At 38.5% G+C, this 22,836-nt stretch overlaps 1 protein-coding gene across 4 annotated transcripts in view; it reads right to left on the reverse strand.

Annotated features, from left to right (window-relative positions):
• Positions 1-1,499: 1,499 nt before the first annotated feature.
• Positions 1,500-22,836, reverse strand: part of LOC100372896 (cytosolic purine 5'-nucleotidase-like) — a 33,585-nt gene continuing 12,248 nt past the window's right edge. For all 4 annotated transcript variants that reach the window (XM_002741346.4, XM_085504218.1, XM_085504220.1 and 1 more), the window contains 12 exons: positions 20,372-20,525; positions 19,276-19,427; positions 17,953-18,032; positions 17,264-17,324; positions 16,039-16,080; positions 15,542-15,649; positions 14,558-14,795; positions 13,790-13,841; positions 6,813-6,873; positions 6,245-6,302; positions 5,685-5,803; positions 1,500-5,015 (listed from right to left, as the gene is read on the reverse strand). In XM_002741346.4, coding sequence (XP_002741392.1) covers positions 4,797-5,015; positions 5,685-5,803; positions 6,245-6,302; positions 6,813-6,873; positions 13,790-13,841; positions 14,558-14,795; positions 15,542-15,649; positions 16,039-16,080; positions 17,264-17,324; positions 17,953-18,032; positions 19,276-19,427; positions 20,372-20,525 — 1,344 coding nt within the window. In that variant the 3' untranslated portion in view covers positions 1,500-4,796. The remainder of the gene's footprint in view (positions 5,016-5,684; positions 5,804-6,244; positions 6,303-6,812; positions 6,874-13,789; positions 13,842-14,557; positions 14,796-15,541; positions 15,650-16,038; positions 16,081-17,263; positions 17,325-17,952; positions 18,033-19,275; positions 19,428-20,371; positions 20,526-22,836) is intronic.

Consider the following 22,836-nt stretch of genomic DNA (forward strand, 5'->3'; position numbering starts at 1 on the left):
TGGTCTCCTACCCCGGACTCCGGTTTCAACCCTGTGAACTCTTTCAAAATCAACACCTGTAATATTCAATTTCTCGGCTAACAATTGATTGATTGATTCCAGAAATCGTTTGGATCTTCATCTATGCCGCGAATTACGATGTTATTTCGTTTTTGACCCGGGTTTTTGACGGTCTTCCAGTTCTGACTTCTGTGTTGTTAGGACGCTTATATCATTTTTCAGTCCACCGATAACGTCTTCCAAGTGTTCTACCTTATTCAAACGTTCTTTGTTTCCATCAGCAGTTTGCCTCACCTCATCTACTGTGACTGTCTCTTCTACTCTAATCAGCTTGGATTCCATCCTATCGATCTTCTTATCTACTAGTTTCATATCCATTTTCATGTCTTTCATATTGCTTTGAATGTCTCGCAAAATTGACATCATGGCTCCATCCTCAGGTTGTTTACTGGGTGCGGATGCCGGTTGAAGAGTCCCTGACTTGGTTAATGTTGATTGCCTGGTATCGGGTCCTGGATTCAATTCAACATCACCAGCTTGTTGGAGCAATCTGCTAACATAGTGATGAGCTGGTAAAATTAATACACCATCGTTGTACACCGAAAGGATTCCACATGCATTATCACCGCCAAGGGTATACTTTGCCGCCACCTTCATACTGGAGCTGTTTTCAATGATGACTGAAGCAATTTTGATCAAATATGGGATGATAATCATGCTTAGGTTTTTTGGAGATTTGGACAAAAATGCCATGTCCATGCCAGTTCATCACTAATATATTGGGGGGGGGGGGGGTTGAAAAGTGTATGATGTGTCAATACCAATTCAGTTTAAGCATTGTTATTCCCTTGTAAAACTAGTTGACCTGAAATGAAGAGCTTATAGGATGGGTTCTGTCCATGTGTGCCCACTAATAACTTTAACCCCCTTATGGGCTATAATTTTGGTATAAAATTGTTATGTTTTTTTAAAATTTTGGACGAAATGAAGATGCAGGTCTTGATCAACATTTTTGAAAAAAAACATTGCTGGTTTATGTTGACAATTATGGACCAAATTTATAGATTCATTATACAAAGAAAAATTGTAGGGGCGCAGGCAATTGGTTAAAATTCCATATTTTTATAGGCAGTATATTGTTGTCGTAATAAAATTTGTTTACATTTTTCACTGGACACTGTGTAGTATATTGTCACACTAAATAAAAGTAATGAATTTGATGTTTTCAATGTCATACAAATTGACTGGATATGGGCCAGTCATTGTTGTCAGTGAAAGTACAGTACAGGAGATTTGTTGTTCATTAATGACTACTTGGATTACAGTGCACTTCCAGGCGTCACAGCTAAAATTTGAATGAATGTAAGATTCAGGCACTTGGTTTCAATTACCGAAACACAGTTGGCTCTGAAATTGAACTGCTTTCAGGAGATTTGGTACATGTGCTAAATTGACCAATTCACAAAATGTGGTGCTCAAATTACACAAGACAATAACAATTTATGTTAACAATAAACTTTATTTCAGTACATGACCTGAATACATATACAAGCTCCTTATATCATACAACGTTTTCCAGAAACAAAACAATTATTGCTATCTGAAATCAAAAATTTCCCCCATGGGAAAAAATTATGATAAATTGAGATGAACATGCATCCATTGCAACTAAAATTGTCATACATGGTGGGTCAAAGCGTAACACAACGTATGATGTGTATGAATTATGTCTTATGATACCAAAATAATGCAATCATGGTTGATTTTTTCGTAAACTTGATTAGTAGATTGGAAATTACCACATTAAATCATGCAAAGATCATTGATATCACTAAATTGGCAGAAAGGTAGATATTTCATTTCCCTTAATTCATCACTGCAGTGATCTGTGTATTGGCAGAGAATCAGAATGGCCAATAAGGTTCTAGAATTAACCGTACACAGACATTTGTAGAGTGGATATATTCATATTACCGTAAAGTCTGTGTAGGTAGAGGCAGATAAAGTGGAATCCATACGAATTAAGAATGTACAAACCCCGGGAAAGTATACATAATTACATAATATCCATCAAAAGACAAGGAAGGGGAATCCATATGAATTAACAGGGTACCCTGAGGAAAGCATACATAATATGCATCCCAAAATAAGGAAGCAGAATCTGTACAAAGTAGGGAAATATATACCATGGGAAAGCATACACAGTTTCCAAATTTTTCAACTTGTGAAAATAACAATGAAGCATTTTGGACCACTATCTATCAAAACTTCATATTCTATAAATACAAATATCAAATTATATTTATATACACTACATATGGTTCAAAGCTTTTTTTAAAATGGAAAACGTTCTTCATAGTATAGCACCATGACTTGAATAAAAAATAAAAGTAACAATAACATGGCAGATGATCACAAGTGAATTACTGAACAGTGTTCTAAAAAAAAATATTTGTCAACTCAGCTCATCTCAGAAATAAACTTGAATAATTTTCTGACTTGTTTTCAGCTATTATATATATTTTTAAAATTAAAGAAAGAAAGAACAAAGTTACGTGGGAAGTAAAGATTTTGGGATAATACGTCAATATCTATTAAAATGTTTTACAACTTACAATTAAATTACTTACTTTATACTTACTTACTTACAATGTTCTGTTTAGTTTTCATCGAAAAAATAAACTAAATTGGTGTGCTGGATGAGTGCAATAATTATTTTCCATAAAAAAAAAAAGAGTATTTATGGAATAATTTTTTGTATAACATTTTTCAAAAATTTAGTTTATTGATAAATGCTTTAGTTGACCACTTATTACACCTATATGCAGAATAATAACTAAAATCCAATTTAAAGATTATAGTAATTTTTAATTAATAATATTAACAAAATTGAAAAAAAATATAAACATCTACCATCAATAAATGTTCAGCATAAAAAAGTATTGTTCTGATAAAAAAACAAAACAATATATTATACTGCTTTTTAAAAAAATGTTGAAAAAGTTCAATAAAACTATGGTAACTGGTTTAAAATTTATAATCAAGATACTATAACAGTAGTACATAGATGATTTGATGGATGGAATCAAATGTTTGTATTGAGCCTTGTGCAAGGTAATTTCAGCAATGATTGATATCAATAGACTCAAGACAATGGTTCAATTACGTTCCATCTCATTAATGGCTGAAGTTATCATAGCCTAAAGACAGTGACAATGACATCAACGCTGATGACGAAAGAACATTTCTATTTTCCTCGCCATGCATCTGATAAAATAGAGTGTACAGGTAGCTACAAAACCTTATGCCTTTTTGATTTCAGTTAGTCTAAAAAGTACTACTCTTTACTGTAATTTGTTATGTTGTTGACCTGGCATGGCCACTACTACATTTGTCTTCAGAAAAGCTGTTGATACAATAGCAGCATATATCACTCAAATATCACTACAAATATTTGCAGCATTAGAGCATGTATATTAAAAACTATTATATAAATTCTAATCTTTCATACAATTACTATAAATATTGTAAGAATAAACATTTATTATGGCATGCAGCCATATTTTTATTTATACGAGTTTCCTAACTAGTAAAACTTCACCTATTATACCACACTAATATATTGTGATATATATATATATATGATAATGGTGATCATTATTTCAACAGATTTTTTATTTGAATATGAAATAGAATAATAAAAAAAAGATGTATACACTAAATACAGTGGAAGTCCTTCTCATCAATTACTTAAAGTTATCTACATTATTTTTCAGTACACAGTATGAAATTTTGTTACATCGCAATATACATGTACTACACAGTATATATAATAATAATATAATTCATTATTTAACATATGTCTTATTACTATACTTAGCATTCCTGTATAAATCTTTTTCTATAACAATGAAGATATACAACCTTATTTTTTTCCACCCTATTTAAATAATTTAATGTATTTGGAGTAATGCGACTTATTGTTTTCAAGTATCATGTATCAAATATTGCTACAATATTAAGAGACAGATTTAAAATGAATAAAACTCACCGAGCATTGTAAAAAGAAATACCGCTTCGACATTAATATATGATGATATCCAAAAGGGTAGTGAACTGAACACTTCTGGGGTTGTTCTTTTATTATTATATTTTTATATTTTCATAGTCGTCATCATAGCAAAATAATTTGGAGGCGATATTTTGCACATGAATATAGCTATTAAATTTGAAAAATACAAAAGGTGAACAGCAGATTATTTATATTACACTATTTAAAAGTGTTAATGTTTGCCTAAAAAATGGATTTTTTGATGCATCAAACTCAGAATTCAATAGTTTCAATGGACATTTCAACATTGAAGCTCATTAACTATTTCAACTATGTTCCAGACTTTATGCCTGTTTTTTTATTTTGTAAGTGAATATTATCATCATGTAAGTAGCGACCATATATACGGTACTTTCTGCCCAATTTAATCTAAAATAGAAATTCATGATAATCTTATAAAAAGTGAGAAAAAATCACTTGGTAATGTTAGGGTGGCGAATCTACTCACAAAATTTGGGGCAAACATATTTTTAAAATTTCTGATAATCAGAAGCCAATACACTAACTAAAGCAAATTAATTTCGTAAATATCTTTATAAAAATTTAAGAAGAAAAAAATAACAAACAGAAATGATAATAAATATTATAATATTTGATGTAAAGATTCTTGGATTTAATGATGGCCACAAACGGCGAGCAATTCAATGTACACCTATATCATCACCCAGTAACCGTGGTAACCATTTCATTCCTCATCATCATCATCATCATGAACATGAGTAATATTTATTGGTGTTTTCGCTCTTGTGTTTGTAGCTCCAATTGTATTTGAACGCAATACGGGTGGTCGTTTCTCTGTCGTTATGTTTGGATCAAAGCTGTTAAAACGTGCCCTGGAGACCAGCGGACTTGGAGAATCATCATGGAATTCATCTGAGTGGTCAACAGTTGACTCGTGTGGCATCTGAAGAAAAAACATTGTATATTGTATACAATTGAGAATAATGAACTATAGCAACTGTAAAGAATAGGAGTTGTGATATACAAAATGCTTAGCTATGACATACCACCTAGTATATTCAAACCTGTGTATAGAAACCAACCAAGGGACTCCATTAAAATGGTCTTTATAGACAGGTCATCTTTGTATGGAGGTTGTATTATTTGTTTTATGGATCACCAACTTGTACATTTGATGAAATAATTGTCCAAAAAATAATGAGATGGTACTATTGCAACAAAAACACATTTATTTGAGTTGATCGAAATAACTTGATCGTATAACTTGAGAAAATTTTAAAAGCGTGTTATAAAGGAATGCTAATTAATATTTGGGTCTGTCAACAAAGGGGAATCAGCAATAATATAGGCAGGTTGTCTTTTTTATATAGAAGTGGTCAATAATACAGGTTTATAACTGTATACCAAAGCAAGAATATGAACCTCACACGTTCAATACTAGTGCCAGTAATTCATTGTTGAAACAATCCAGAAGACGAATAAATAAACAAACGGACGGACAGAAATGATGCTATTCAGTTTCCATTTTCAAAGGGGGCTAAATATGTGTGGGAGCTAAGGAGAGAATCAAGGAGTGTTTCATGGTAGAATTGAGTTGATAACGTAGACTTACCAGCATGGGTGCAGCTCTGTAAAAGTAACTTAATGGATAATGAAGGAGATTGAGGAAAGTCGATGCATACAAGTCAGCATATCTTGTCACCTGACTAGCGAAAAATGTTTGCCTTGAACCTGGAACAATAAATTAATGAAAATTATTTGAACTACTTTTATAGATTTTACAAACAAAACACTCTTTTTTGTTATTCAGTCATAAAACAATTAAATCTTACCACAATTTTTTTTCAGCTACAAAAGATAATTAAAGGAAATTTCCAAAAAGGATTTGGCATGAAAAATAACCTTAGGCGATATATAGTGTCAAAACTTTGAAATGCCACCGAATAAACACATAATAGTTCTCAAAGAATTTCTCCAGAAGGATTTGCCCATCTTAAACAATTTGAGAAAGTGAGCCAAGGGCAGATAACAAATTCTTCAAAGACAAATTATAATATATTTACATTACTACAAAATAATCATTTATATTTTATAACAAGTAGTGATCTCACACAATGCGTGTTAGGTATAGTTATTCATTTACACAAAGTTTGTATGTAAAATTCTTCTTACCACTTCTAAATAGACTACCAAGCATCCCATGTGCCATGTCCATCTCATGAACTGCTTTCTATAAAGACAAACAAGAATTATGAATTAGTGTATAGTGTAGTAACAGGTTGTTGGTAGAATACTCAAGGTTGTTCAAAACTGGTTCTAATGGAATTTTAATCCTTATTTAGATGAACCTATTTAAAGTTATTTGCAGAGAACACATGCATGTAGATTACTAGTACTGTGGTGTTCATGTGAAAATAATGATTATTTGAGGCTATCAGGTCAGTTTTAACAGACCATTGAAAGAATATGACAAAAAAATGACAATCCCAGAGTTGGATAAAACTTCAAAATTTTGATTGTTGAAATTATTCCTACAGCAAAAATAGTCTTCATAAAGTAGTCTGTGTTATAGGTTTAACTCCACCACCAAAATTGTTCACATTATTATGTCCTAGTATTTTTCTAAAAGGTTTTTGTTGATTTGTGGCTATATACACTGTACACACACATGTTGATGAAAATATGAAGGTTTTTAAGTTGTGAAAGGTGATACATGTTGACTATGGTGTCCAAGACATACCTGTATATGCTTTTTAATAAGGCTAATATCAGGCCTTGCATCTGAGTGAAAATCCAAGTTCCTGAATCAAACAAGATGTTTATTTATTACTCGGATAAACAGACAAAATTGCCCAGTTTCAAATCAGGAAAGTTCATCTTATTTATAAATTTAGGCGAGGGTTCTTCGAACCCGCCTATTCACATAGTTCATACCCACCATAGACTCCAGTCAGTCAAAATGACTATTTTGAACTGTAGGCATTAATCAGCGATTCTGCCGGTGACGGAGAGATAGAATCCAGGTCAGGGGAAGCCCCATGACCTCAAGATTCTTTTACCCCTTACGTCACGAACCCACGTGACCGAGGCCACCTGGCAACGCCACAGGTAGCCGTCCATCACTCTGGTTCCTTTCTCTCCGCCTCGAGGACTTAGACCAACGCGACGGAAAGAGTGGGGAGGTTGGGGGGGGGGACCCGGAGTCTATGGTGGGTATGAACTATGTGAATAGGCGGGTTCGAAGAACCCTCGCCTAAATTCACTACGTTCAATTACCCACCATAGACTCCAGTCAGTCAAAATGACTATTTTGAACTGTAGGCAGAGTCAGACACCGATAGGTGGCGGGTTTTGCCGAGCAAACAGAAAAAAAGGAGAATGATGAAAGACTTTCCCCCAGTCCGGGATGAAAAACAAACCCAAAGACCTAAGTTAAGACCCAAGAAGGGTGGTGTCTTACCTTGCCTGTGCTGTCCCAGAAGCAAGAAGCCAATGCTGCTGTGGTGACAGGGTTTGGTGTGCCCGAGAAAGCTAGACCCAAGCCGAACTCGGGGGTGATAAGCTTAAAGTAGGACAGAAACAGTTCGCATGAGGGCGTAGGTCGACAGAAGCGAAACCTGGGAGCTTCCAGGAAGTGCTAGTGGAACAGCCAATCTGCCCGCAAAAATGCAGAGACTGACTTATCGCCTATGCGCAGAGGCCCCTGCAGTCGTTCGGGCTGGGTCAGCAAACAAGGCCTGACCCGCTACGACGGGGCCTAACCTGAAGAGACCCTGCTCAATAGATTGGGTGTCTCCTAGGTAGTAGTTGATGAAGACGTTCTGCGTTCTCCAGAAGCCTGCCCTCAGAATGTGTTTGAGGGGGGCACCTGACGCTAGCGCTAGTGAGTTAGCAATCGCACAGACCTCATGTTCTTGTACTTGGTGTCTCTGCAAGGTCTGTGTTGAGGAGGATAGTGTATTATAGACCTCCAGTACAGTCGCAGTAATCCACCTGGGGATGGAAGTCGGGGAAACCGGCTTATCCCGCTTGTCAGGGCCGTAACACCAAAAACATGTGTTTGGTTCCCCGTCTAGAAAACCTGGTACGGTTCTCGTAGCAACTCAGTGCTCGGACCGGGCAGAAAAGCAACTCCTCCTGATCTTCCGGACTGACAATATTTGCCAGCCGGGGGATGACGATCGGTTGAGGATCGTGTCCTGGGATTTGGTTCTTGGCGAGAACCCGATTCGTGTCTTAGTACAACTTGATCGCCCATAAAAGCGGCACAACCGTCCGCAAAGGATAGTGCGCGCCTAGCTTTGACCGGCGCCTACCTGAGGCGAGGGCCAGTAGGAAGACTATTTTCCACCTCAAAAAATTGAGTGGTGCTGATTGGAGAGGCTCAAAAGGCGGTCTGCTTAGAGCGGACAACACAGCCGACAAGTCCCAGTTGGGCAGTTCCCTTGCATGGGGTTTCAGCATCTGGAAAGCAGTAAATAGTCTCCTAATAGTAGGACAATCGGTTAGTCTTGTTCCCGTACGTTTGAATGGTGGGGCACAAGGCCGACCTGTAGCCAACGATCGCTGCATAGGACAAACCCACTTCGTCAAACAGGTGGACGAAGGAGTCTGCTACCTGGCCAATAGAGGGATGGTATCGATCAATCTCCCTTCCACTACACTAACCAGTGTATACTCGCAGCCTAGAAATGTAGGCTGCATTGGTGGAATCCCAGTTCGCCCTGGCCAGGACGTTGGCAGCCCGCTCAGATAAAGCTTTCGTATGGGCGGGTCTAATGAGAGCCTCTATGCGGGTAAGTGATACCCGCTGGGCTCGTGGTAGTGCACCGTCTGGTGGGGACGGCATGTCCGGTAAGTCCGGAAGCACTGCTGGTGTTTCGACTATCGTTTCCGACAGAAGTGGAAACTAGGCCCTGTTCGGCCAATTGGGTGCAACCAATGATAATATGCAGGTGTGCACCTGTCGAAGTCTTCTCCGGTGCCCGGTGGACTAGCGGGAAGGGAGGAAAAGCGTACACAACTAAGTGGATCCGGGGGGTAGCAAAGCGACCCTGGCCCAGGCTCCTGGAGTCAGCAGGAGTGTTACGTACGTCGGGAGCTTGGTGTTCCGGGGTGCGGCAAACGGTCTAACCTTGGACCGTCCACAGCCGAAACAGCCTGGAGGCTACCCACTGGGGTATCAGCCACTCCGTGTTCTGGAGACGGAGTCGCCCTGAAAGGGCGTCGCCAGACTGTTCCTCACCCCTGGAAGGTGGTGTGCGGTTAGCTCCCCATTGTATTCCAGGCACCAAAGGAGGATTTTGCTCCGCTAGGACTGACAACGATGGGGAATGCGTCCCCCCCTCCTTCTTGAAGGAGACCACCGCTGCGTTGTCTGTGCGGAGCAGGACTCTGTGGTCTCGAACTACGGGTAGAAAGCGTGGTCGTGCTAATTGTACACTGCTCACAGTTCGAGCCGGTTGATATGGTGGTCCCAAAACTATGTGGGAGCCATATCTTTGGGCTTGTTCGTCCAATAGATGCGCTCCCCAACCCGGGGGGGGGGGGGGGGGGGGGGGCATTTGTTACCAGAGTCATGCCTGCGGCGAGCGGGTCCAAGGGGGCCCCTCTGCCCGAGGTTGGTCAGTGACGACCGCCAGGGCAGGGCTTCCTTCACTTGGTCCGCGATCGAAACCCGCCTATCTAGTTCCCATAGAAGAGCTCGGCGATATAACAAGTGTTATACCGGGCGGCTGCGTAGTGCGGCCTGGGGAACGACCCTTCGAACCGAGGTCATCATTCCGATGATCCGCATTAGTTCACGGAGGGACACCGAGGGAACGCTGACTAGGCATTCGGCTAGGCTGCTTAGCGCTAAGCAATATGCTTGAAATAGCTAAGCCAAGCTTACCTCTGTGTCAAAACTCCATGCCCAGGGACACCAACTGCGCGTTGGCTCGAGGTGGGACTTGTCGATTTACTAACGAGCCCAGCTGGTGAAGTAAATCCTGTGTTAGCCTGATGCGTTTGGCTATTACCCCTTGCCCGGGTTGTTGGTAACCAGTAGTCTGGGTACGGATTGAGGTGTACCGACATCTGGTGAAGCAGCAGCACTACCTGTTTCATCCCTCTGGTGAACACGTAGGGCGCTGTGCCTAACCCGAACGGAGGGGGGGGGGCACCGAAGTTCGAATACTTGGCCCAGCTGGGCGATTCGAAGGAGATGGCAACTCGCTAGGTGCATCGGTACATGCAGGTAGGCTCCGCTTAAATCTAGCGGGGCTAGCCAGTCAAAACGGTGGATGGAGAAAAGAACCCTGAATGGTGTCTCCATGTGGAACCGATCGAGGGGCACGTACTGATTCAGTCTGTCTAGGTCCAAAACTGGACGCCTGCCACTTGTAGATTTGGTACTACGAACACATTTGGGTAGAAGCCTGGACTTAGTTCCGGCTGATGTACCCTGTGTATGGCGTCTTTCCCCAGCAAACTGCTACTTCCTGTCTGATTGCTTCCGCCTTGCGGGAGTCCCCTGGCAGTGCCCAACAGGGGAGACACTGACGGGGGGAAGTGAAGATTTCAGCGGTATGCCGTAAATGGATGTCACCACCTGGGAAGGTCCAGGGGTCGTTCACCCGCCGTCTCCAAACCGGACTACACCGGCGCAATCTGTGTACGACAGGGATGTGTGGCCATGTGTTCGGCAGTTGCAAGGGGGGAGGGTGCTCCCTTCCCCCATGAGGCGAGTTCCCCAAGGCCTGAAGTAGTCACTAAGTTGTGACCTGGCCACTCACCGAACACGTGCCTGTCTCCCCCGGTTGCAGAGGTGAGCGTCAAACATGCTTCCCCTGCTGCCGGGTAGACATCCGCCCAGAGAGGGTGAGGAGCCACCACCTGGCTCTTACCTCCCTGGGGGCACGCCACTACCCTTCCCTCCCATGGAAGGGTATAAGCGCTTGCCTCCTGGCTGACTCTGGCTAGCGGGCAACACCCTAGGGCGTTGTGTTTTCTGTGCTTGGGGTGCCCTCCGCTTGCCCATGGCAGGACCAACTGGCTAGCGGATTCAATCTGAACCCTCTGATTCATTGCACTCCGAAGCTCCGAGACTGTACCCACCATTCCCTGAACAAAGAGGGTGGAGGGTATCCTGTCTGCGTCACTGAGGTGGGGACGTACCCCGGCTCAGCTTGTCGGCGAAAACACATGCGTCTAAGGCCGCGTCTCGTAGCACAGTAGTGGCCCTGGCCAAGCGAGCCAGGCAACACTAGGGGGTGTCGCACGTAGATGTGCGGTGGCCCACCAGTAAAAATGTCGCCTGGTCTAGGAGGCTGGTGCGTTCTGCCTCCAAGGTCACCAGAGTGCTGGGCACGCATAATAATGCGCTCAAGCAACTCTGCCCTCAGGGCTAAATGGGTCGTCCTCAATTGGCAAAGACACCCATGGAACGCGGCTATCCCCCTTTGCCCGGTTTGCCAAATTCATGGTACCGGGGTCTGGGGAAGGAGCCTTGGAATCCGGTTGGGGGTGTTTTGGTCTCATCCCACGCTATGGGGTCTGATCCCGAAATACACCGACCGGGTAGCGTTTGGTCCAGTGGGAAATGTTGCCTAACGTTATCCCCACCCGGGGGCCTTAAGCATTACATCCTCCGCGGCTGACCAACGCTGCCCATCAACACCGTTTGCGTGCTCTGCGCCCCACTCCGCACTCAGACGGACAGGGCCGTGTGCCGACGGGGTTGCTTTGGATCCCGACGCCCGTGATCCCATAAGCGTTGAAGCAACCTTAGGTGGTCGCTTTAGAATCAAGGGTGGGGGTATATACATCGTATCACTGGGATCGATGATACTCCGCCTCACCCCAAAAGCAAGGCTCACCGAGTCATATAGATGGAAGACTCTGAGGGACCGCCCGGAGTACCGGCTGTATCCAACGCGAGTGAACTGCGTCTCCTCTAACTTAAATTATGTGAGAGGGAGCGTGTTCGACTGTGCATCTCATGACAGGGTCGGTTTCCTCTGGGGACGCCCGTGGGCCGGTAAGAAAGGAGTCAAAACCCACAGCGGGGACCGGACACAAGGATAAATTCGTTACCGTTGTACCGTCACCGCGTGACGAACCCTAGCTGGCTGAAAGTGGGGGGGGGGGGTCAACGCGTGCCCTGCCCTGAAAGCCCTGCCCCGAGATCGGAGACTTGGCTGCCAGCACCCCGTTGGCATTCAGTGCCCGCGGATCCAGAGAAGGACCGGTGCAATTAGCCTGAGCCTCGGCCACCCCCCAAAATAGTGGGAGAGCCGTGACTGGGAACGGGGGTTCCCCGGAAGAGACGTGTTTGAATGCAAACATGCTTTCGTGTCTCTTCCTGCTAGCCCACCGAGGGGACACAGTGGAGACAGCTCGCTCCGACTGCGTCTGATCTACCCGGCCTGCCAGGGACGCAATTGCCCCGACAGTCCTTCGACCAAAGCCCTCAACTCGGAGGCAAACCCGGTGCCGTGCGAGGAAGGGTCCACAAAGAGACCCGCAACGGGCCCCATAGGAGGAAAGCCTCCAGGGGCACAGCCTCGCTGCAGCCGGTAAAATCGGGTAAACCACCGCCTGAAAAAAAAAAAAAAACAGACTGTGAGGATGCCCTCCGATCGGCGGAGGAGACCGAGAAAAATATCGGTACCTCCACCGTCGGGCCTCTTACTCGACGTCCCGGTACATGAAGTACCGGTAGCCGAGCGTGAGGACTTTCCACTCATGCAAAACACGCAACTCACTTTAACCGATTTGTTTACTGGACGCGCGGCCTTGCTGTGACGCGGTCATGCAGTCTCAGCGATCTTGATGGCTCTGAAAGAAAATCTCAGGCCTCAGAACTCCAGTGAAAAAAAAAACACGCTTTCACGCAAAAACCCCGAAACCCGCACGTAGCTACGACAAAGTATCTCGGATGCGGTTTCTATGCTGGTAAGTTCTGAATATAACCACTGCACGGTCGACTCGAAACACGAGGAGACCGGAAAGAAAAACGGCAGCGAGCCCTGGTGCTGTCATTACACCTATATATTGCTAAATACATTAAAAATAAAAGACGACATGCATGAGGGAAACGAATTACAGTTGTAAAAGGTGCCGCCATGAAATCAACATGTGACTACGTAGTGGCGCCGGATTTTGATTTCTTTGCTGTGAAAAATACTACACACAAAGGGGAAAACGACACGAGGGTAAAAAAAGACAAGGAAAACTTATCCTACCAGCTACCATGTCGGATGCCGAGCAGCGGCAACAACCCAAGCTATAAATCCGGACAGGAAAAAAAAGCAGGCGATCCAGCAGAGCTCGCTAAATTTCATCTTCACTCGAGGCGGAGAGAAATTAAGAGTGATGGACGGCTACCTGTGGCGTTGCCAGGTGGCCTCGGTCACGTGGGTTCGTGACGTAAGGGGTAAAAGAATCTTGAGGTCATGGGGCTTCCCCTGACCTGGATTCTATCTCTCCGTCACCGGCAGAATCGCTGATTAATGCCTACAGTTCAAAATAGTCATTTTGACTGACTGGAGTCTATGGTGGGTAATTGAACGTAGTGAATTTCACAATACCAGTTAAAACAAGTGGTCAAACGACGATGTTGCACTGTGCTTGTTAATTAGCTGGTTTGATTCAACTGTCATTCAAATTTATAAATTTTGTTGCGCCGAGAATACTATTTCCATTTTAAAGGAAATGCAATATCGTACTACTTACTTGTACAAATCTACAAGTTGATCATCAAGCGCTTCAACAGTGGCAAACAGATCTGAATAAAGAGAAAATCAAAATACAATGTATTAAAAAATTAGATCTTTCTTTAATAATAAATGGTTGTTGCTTTAGGCTTTTTATTTATTGCCAGTGTGTATATCCACCTGGGAATAAATACTAAAAGGGATCAACTCTGAGTGTGACCACGGGAAAGTGTCTACATAGGAAACATCAATTATTGGAGGTAAATTTAATACTGTAACAAAAAAAATGTCATCACCTACACTAGCAATTGAGCCAGAGTCTTTTTATTCTACATGTATGTACTTATTTAACCAATGGGATGTGCAAACCACGTTTTTACCCATATACTCAAGACACACATAAACTGAACTTTTTTGAGATCTAATACTGATGACAAGATAACCATGATTGAAAATGATCAAGTTATTGTGGCATAAGAAAATTGTTAATGACAATGACCTTTTACCTGTAATATACCATGAAAATTAGGCAGAGGAAAAGCTGTCAATCCTTATTAATAATCTTATACAGAACACTTCTATAGACCGAACAATTTTTTTTGTAAAATACTTTATTTTCACCATTTTCACTGAAGGAGTGATTCAGTGAAAATAAAATCCAGCAAATATACCTATTCCCCTATAATTTACATTCAACTTATTAAAAGTCAGTGAAAATTCCATACAAAACACCTAACATTAATTCCTGCTAAAATAAAGTATTTTACAGTAATTCATAAATTCTTACCTCTTTTCCCAGTCCAGACATTTAGTTCCTGAGATAACTCAGGTATAATGAGAAAAGTCCTCCATCCTCTTTCCTTTTTTGACTTTAAAATATCTCCAAAGATGTGATCTCCAATGTAAAGAACATCACGCCCTGTAGCACCCATCAGCTGACAGAACCCATCACAGGAGCCACCAGAGTATATCTGCCCTTCTTGTAATGGGCCAACATGTGTACCAATCCGCAATGCACCCGTTCGCTGTAGACATGACAGTTTAAAAACTTGATTGATTTTGCTCAAAATGGTGATGAGAATTGATTGTTGTGAATATCTTAAAATCCTAACATTTTTACATAACTTAGAAGAAGTACTCCACCAATTAAGTTTCAGTTCTAAGAAAAAAATGCTAGACAGATTAGCCTGACTCATTTCCCTGACTTTCAACTTTGAGAGCCTCCAGTTTGAAATAAAAGAAACAGTACTTTTTTCAATACATAATGAAATTGGATTTGTCAAAAGTTATTATCATGTCACCAAACAGATATGTGTACTATAAATACCGTATTTGCTCTATTAGAAGCACATCTCCAAAAGAAACACACCAGAACCAATAATTCATTCATTGTGTACTATTTGTTAAAATATGTATTATTCTGGTCATAGACACGCCTCTGATATGTACGTAAATGCATGCGCTTTTAATTTTTGGAGACGGAGCTATGTCAAAGAACATAGGTTCTATGTTGCTTGGACCACTGTACCATTCATGTCTATGGACTGTAGGCAAGCTGCTGTGAAACACAGGTCAAAGAGCTGCACTTTCAGAGGGTAGTCTTGTGTTACTGTTCCGGATAACGACTAGCTCAAAGTAAACTTTTGTGGGAGTTCTCGACCACTGTTTTTACTGGTGATGGTAATGCCTGGATATTAGCTTCCGACAATAGAGCAAATTGGGTTTACACAAATTGTACAATAGAGTCAAGAATGATAATTTCATTTCTTACTGTGTCTACTTGTCTTAGAATAGTCCCTTCACCAAAGAATAATGGTTTTCTAGCATCAACTATTGCAGCATCAAAGTAACTCCACCACGGCCGATGAGCACTGTCAGGCTGAAAAGAACAGAAATGAAGGTTAATATACCACCATACCATTTGATATTAAAGTTGCATTCTGAGAAGATAGTTCTAGGTTTATTATTTGATAAACTTGATTGTTTAAATATGAATGATTAAGATCTACTCATAACTTTTGGGAAAGTTGGTCATAAATCACTATTTTTAGAACACTTCCATGGAACACAATATTATAGAAAAGTTGCATTTTTTGACACTTTTGAAAACCCAGATTTTTTAAATAAGTCAGAACAAGTACCTAATCATTTGCACTATATGATAGCTGATTAAAATGTAAAATGTCAGCAGTTTGGAATCTTCTTTTCAACTCATTGAAGATATTATTATTATCGAGTTTTAGTGCTAAGAATTATAATGAAACTTACTGTCGGTCCATGTGGATAATCAAATAAATATGTCATTATTGCCTGCAAAATATAAAGCAAAGTCAGAAATCTGGTTGCCAGAGACAAAGATCACTAATATTGATATGTATAGATTGGCCAGGGGTATGCCGATGACTTAACCGACATGCATGAAACTGGAAAACCAACCATCTTATTTAGTCGTCTTTCACAACAAGTTTGTTTAAGTCACTTTGGTTAAGATAAGTTGTACTGTACATGACATTACTAGTCAAGCAATGGTTTCCAGATCTACATGGCAATTGTTTCCATTTTTAATTTAATGTAGCTGAATCAAGCCAAGGTCAGCAGACAGTGACTGATGGTTACATGAAAACCTCATAATACAATATAAATTTTCCATACACTAGCAATAGGTGATTTACCATTCTTTGTGAAATCTTGTGTATTGCATGAAAGACGTTGACAAAAAGTGTGCCTCAAAAATCAATTATTTAATTTGAAACTTCACTATCTTTTATAGCTGCGGAAATGCCCATCTTTCAGAGTGGCATATTGCATTGAGATACTCTTACTTCATCAAAATTAACCATCAACAAATGGGTATTGCACATTATTAACTGGTTATACTTTTGTGATGTTTTGATGTCATTATGACACTATGACCCTTGATTATTCTGTTTTATGATAGAATTCACACATACTGTGGGATCTTGCAGTTAACAGATCAAGTAAATGACCTACTGTAAAGGGGTTAATTATTCACTGGGTTTTAATTTTGCTTATTTCGCTGACTGGAAAATGCGCTAAATTAAAACCCAGTGAATATGTAAAATTTAGCATAGAACACATTATCTAAATGACAAAACCGTGAATTTAAAACCCACTGAATACGCCTGAAATGATAAATCAGTGAAATTAAAACCCAGTAAAAATTAGTCATTTTACAGTATTAAACATAATGTTAATTCTCAGAATGACAAATTTGGTATTTTGCTGCAATGTATTTGTGGAAATGCACAGAAAATAATACTTATTTTCAGCTGGAATTAATTTTTTGCTAAAAAGATTTATTGAAGGTTTATTTTCACTGATTTTTGATGAGTTGAATGAAAAATATATGTATAGAAAAAACGGTCAGATTTTATTTTCATTGAATCTTCCATTCAATTGCCACCGCCCATGGCATGGCATATTTACTCAATATGTACCACAGAGGCATTGCTGGATAAAAATGATAACTCACTTGTGTATAACTATAATCACTATTTGTTATTAGGAATACTTTTCTTCCTGTTTCTTTTAACCTGAAAACATATTCAAATAATTTAGTTAGAATGCATATACACTGACTGGTTGGTCTACTTTGACCAAATGTAGTCTTGTGAAACTTTACCAAATTTGCATATGATTTGTATAATTATTCTACCAAACATTATGATGGTTAACATACTCAATAAAACACACATGGTTATTCACTTACACAACGCTATTGCATCATGAATATATAAGTGACAGTTACAGTCAAATAATATTTTGAATTATGAATCTTACTAGTATATATTTTAATAAAATGGGCACCAGAGTAGGGATTAACACTAAAAAAAAATCACAAAGTTACTGTTGCTATGACAACAAGTTTGGGTACTGGTACTTATTCTTTACAATTGCTCTTTTTTTATTTAGTTGAGGAAGCCATTTTCTCAGTAAAAATTTCTACTGCTTTTAAATTCTCTGCATTTTAACTAGTGAGCCACATCTATTCATGTAAACTGCTGTGTCAAAATAATTAATAAATCGTTAGTGTTATAAAGTTTGTGCACCTAAATATAGCCTCCAATATAACCAAAACAGATTTTTTTTCCTCCCTTACATTTGTCTCTATAGAAGACGTGCTACTAATAAGTCGAATACAATGAGCCATTTAGATCTTACCTGTGCATTAACATTGGTAGTCTGGCATCTTTTATAACATAGTGTTCAATGTTATTCAGTGTATCTTGCTTTAGGGTGCCCTAAAATCAATAAAATTTAAAATAAAATTTAATAATTAAAATTTAATAAATAAATAAATAAAATTAAAATTAAATTTACTCTTGACATAAACATTTATTTTGGTGTGAACTCCCTTCCAAGCAAACAAAAGTGGCTGAAGATCATTTAACCTTTTTACCACCTGTTCCCTTTTTTTGTCACAAATTCACAAAATAGTCCTATTTTTAGTCTGCCCTTTTCTCTTAGAAAATTGGGACAAAAATAGCAAAATTTTTTGAGTAAAAACTAAAAGTTGAATAAAATTTTGTCCGTTGGCTCTAAAATTAGGGTTCATTTCCAGACATATTGAAGAAAATAAGAAAAAAGTGCCAATCTGGGCGAGAAAGTCTGGCAGTGAAAAGCTTAACATTGTAATGTAACCATAGTATGGTTAAAGAATGTAGGAATACATTTCTAGCAGCTCTACATGAGTACCTGAGTACTAACATATTCCATGGAAGATTTTTTTTACAAATACTGTGGAATACTTTATTTTCGCTGGAATTAATTTTCGCTGAAAAGGCTTTTTGGGCGTTTTGTATGGAATTTATTTTTACTGATTTTTGATGAGTTTAATGTGAAATATAGGAAAAAAAGTATATTCGCTGGATTTTATTTTCACGGATTCTTCCCTTTAGCGAAAATAAATTCCAAGTGAAAATAAAGTATTCTACAGTAAACGTTTATTTATATCTTTTTTTTACTCCTAGATTTATTTTAGTTTGCTATTGTGTGGTATGTTACTGTATTTTTGAGGCTTATTGCAGGAATATATTTCTAGCAGATCTATATGTGTACCAGAGTACCAACACATTTCCATGGAAGATTTGTCATCAATATTTTCTCCTATAAAGATATGTTTTTTATAACATTGTGGCAAATCTTTTTTTACTAAATCCTATTTATTTTAGTTTGTTATTGTTTGGAATGTTACTGTATTTTTGAGGCTTATTGGACTTTGCCAACTGTGTATTGTGTACATTCCAAATAAAACATCCTATTCTTTGTATTGCTTGTCTGTAAACCCAAACAGATGGCAAACACCTACACTAGCCGTGTATTGCCTGTAGAGAAGAAGTGCCACCAATCTTGCAGTGTACTACTACTCATTGTGACAGGAACCGCAAATAACAATGACTTTGTGTTCTCTTTTTGTTTACTGTTGATTATGCGCCACATGAATTGAAGCCAGAAACACTGGTGATTACAAAATATGAATATTACCTTGTCATGAACCCAATCTACTGCTGCTCGAACATCTTGATGTATGCCTTTCCATGTCATGAATAGATCACCATGAGAGACACCACATTTATTTGGCACGTATTGCTCAGAGGTGGAAAAGAAATCAACTAAACAAGCTAACAAGTAGGTTTCTGAAATATTAAATTTAATAGTTAATAGCTCATATGAAAAGAGGAGAGGACACTACAATGCAATTAGTTTATGAATGTATGAATGTATGATTGTTCTCAAAAGAATATACATGTATGTATACCAGATGTATATACACAGATCTCAATCTACTACATGTACTTTATTAATAAAGACTACACAGTAGTAGTACTTTTATTTTACTTCAGTTTTACATCAATTACAATGAAACAGAGAATGATGACATCAATTACAAGGAAACACAAAGAACGATAACATCAAAAAACTCCTGATAACAAAAGAACAAAATGAGTCCTTAATAGAAATATTCTGGTCTTTCCAAAAAGGAAGATAACTCCTAGTCCCTCTATTGTTTATGTCACATGTTAGGTGTACCATAGAAATACTAAAAAGACTGAGCTGCATTTATTAAATTAGTGATTGCTTGAGATCAATAATTGTAATTTTTTCTAATTTTGTTTTGAATATATATTCACTTTGTGTACAAATTAACACCATTGATGTAGATTTCTTCTATATGACTGCAGGCATAATAGAATATCAATGCAGAGTACAGAGAAGAATATATCAGGCTACTGTTTGAAAATCTATTGTTGTGTTAGGCCAATGTCTGTTCAATCCTTTTTCCATTTCTGTTATAATATAACAAAACAAACTGTTTTGATCTAAAAACTTCACTGGGAAAATGCAGTATTGTACTTTCAGTATCCCAACATTTTCACCATAGAGCGTACATTTTTTAACAATATTTTTAAAGCATTTTTTCATTCTCTGGTCAGGTTAATGAATACATCTTTTTTTCCTTGGACATCATGTTAGCTAGGTGTATATGTAAATTTGTTCCATTTTTAAACCCAATTTTCTGTATGCTTTTTACAACATGTCTTAGTTTCATCAATAGAAATGTTTACATTAAGTCTCTTACCTGGCAAATTGAATAAAGTATTGAGTATGTAAATTCTGTTTTCTGTCTCCTTGGAAACTTGAATAAATTTATTTGGGTAACATTCCTGAATATCAGCTCCAGTTAAAAATTTAAAACCATGAACACAAACCAATATGTTACCATAAGCATCAACCTATTAGAAAAATTAACACGCAATTAAATATATTGTTAAGTTTTCATATAATTTTAAGTGGCATATTTCTTAGTTGTTTCCTATAAGTTTAAAGGTTGAATCAACATGGATTCACTTTCGTTCAGTAGAAATACACAGTTTTAGACAATTATTTTACTATACCAGCTTCAGTTTTGTACTGTACATAATGATTTTGTATTGTAGAAATCAAACCTTCCCTTGAAATTCACAAAATGTTCATTTTAAATAGAAAACATAAATATGGATAAAATATTATTTATATCCCTTTGGTATTTGTACATGCATTTGCAAAATATTTCTGGAGAACAACATACAAACTTGTATATTCAAATCTGATGCAAACAGGCTCACGGTTGAAAAATTGCTTCCCTCTTTCTGTCACAAGTGCGTTCAGTAATGTGGCAATCAAGGAACACACCTGGGAACTCAAAACTTGTCTTTTGTATTACCGTTACCATTTTGAACTAACAATTCACATTATCACATACAATCTCAAGTGTTGTTTAGTTGTGTTTGCTTAGAAGCACATTTCCAATAGAAGTGCATGTGAAAAAACAGCTGTATTTATTGTACATTTGTATACTGGGGTAATTCAAATATGACTTATTATGGTATATATATACCTGTTTATGATTTAAATTAGAATGAGGGAATTAAAAATAAGCTTGTTTTCATAATTTTTTGCTGATACTATCTCAGACCTAAAAATACTGTATGTGTTATCTAGATTATTCGTTGGGTTATTTTTGTTTGTTTTTTTGCTGATAGCTCAAATGTGCTATTTTAAAAAATAAAACCCACCTGAATTAGCAAAATTAACCCTAGAATGTGCTATTTCCTGCACAGAACAGGAACATCTTTAAACTACCAGTAGCTAAAATTAAAGCCACTAAATATTTCTCCTATAATATTTTGGGCACAAATTTGAAAATTTTGCACTATGATAAAAGAGTCACTTAATTTACAATAATAAATTCTATAATGTGTAGGTACGTTTTATATACATGATGCACTGTTGATTTATAGACACAAGTAACATTTGCATCTTGGGTTAAGCCAGAAGTTAATGTCCCTGACACAAAGTTGATTGAATACCACAGTTGGAGGACTTTCACTTCGATTATTCTTATTAAAAGAATGACATTGAGTGAATAGTACATCCTTGAATCTCCAGAATCATTATAATACAATTACAATACTCAGAATCAACCTGCTGAACACTGCATTTTCATTACACTACAAGTATTAAACAGTTACCATACTGAGTATAATCTTAAGGATGGACCACTCAAAATCATTGGGAGGGGGGTTTGGAGGATTCAAATTCCCAGGGGCCATATTTATTGCGATGAATGTGGCATCTGACTGTTTTAGTAATCCTTCAAATTACTTAGATATTTGGTTACAATTTCAATTAGTACCAGTTGGTCTCAGTAATTTATAAGATCAAGTTTGAATCTCCACTCTTTTGAAAATATTGTTTTAATAGTCTTAATATGTCCTTAGATACTAGACTCAAAACAGTACATCACATCATATTTTATTACCCCCCCCCCAATGTTAACTGGTCCATCCCTTAGATGACCTTCCCACCCATTATGCTGTACATCGAGACATTCATTCATTCATTCTATACATGAATGTTCATTTATATATATACAATACACATACAAAGCAACCCAACCCAACCCAGACTTGCATACCCAGACACTCTTTGCATCAATGTGATTGTTGGTGAATTGCCAACAAAATTTGAGCTTTGAGTGAATAATGTAAACTGTTTTCTATTTTCAGCTGCTAAAGATTTTTATGATTTCTTAATTTCAGGGGATTTGTGATGAATAAAAAGTATCTGAGTGTCACAGTGACTACTTGTGTTAAAACAAGTTATTGTTAATGACACAGTTCCTATTGCAAATAGGAGAAACAAGTCATTGAAAATGTCCCCGTTAAATTTTTGAAAGTTCTCTTTGTGCTTGTCATATTAAAGTGGGGGGTTTTCGCGAGTGTGTCCTTGAAACTTGAGTTCCAAGTAGCGTATACAACAGATTGTTTATTTACATCAAAACACGTGTTTCGTGTAGTAGTAATATGGCCAAAAATAAAAACAGCCGTTATTTAGCCATCTTTGATCTGATTATGAAACACACTAATATGTATGATGTATGTGTCAAATACGAATAAAAATGGTACATAAATTAGAAAGGCCAAAAAGTCAGATTGCTGTCAATCGGCCATCCTTGACCAGATTTTGAAACAAATGTCATGGACATGCATCCTAACATGTATA

Source organism: Saccoglossus kowalevskii, chromosome 10, assembly GCF_978046115.1.
Source record: "Saccoglossus kowalevskii chromosome 10, keSacKowa6.1, whole genome shotgun sequence".
Lineage (NCBI taxonomy): Eukaryota > Metazoa > Hemichordata > Enteropneusta > Harrimaniidae > Saccoglossus > Saccoglossus kowalevskii.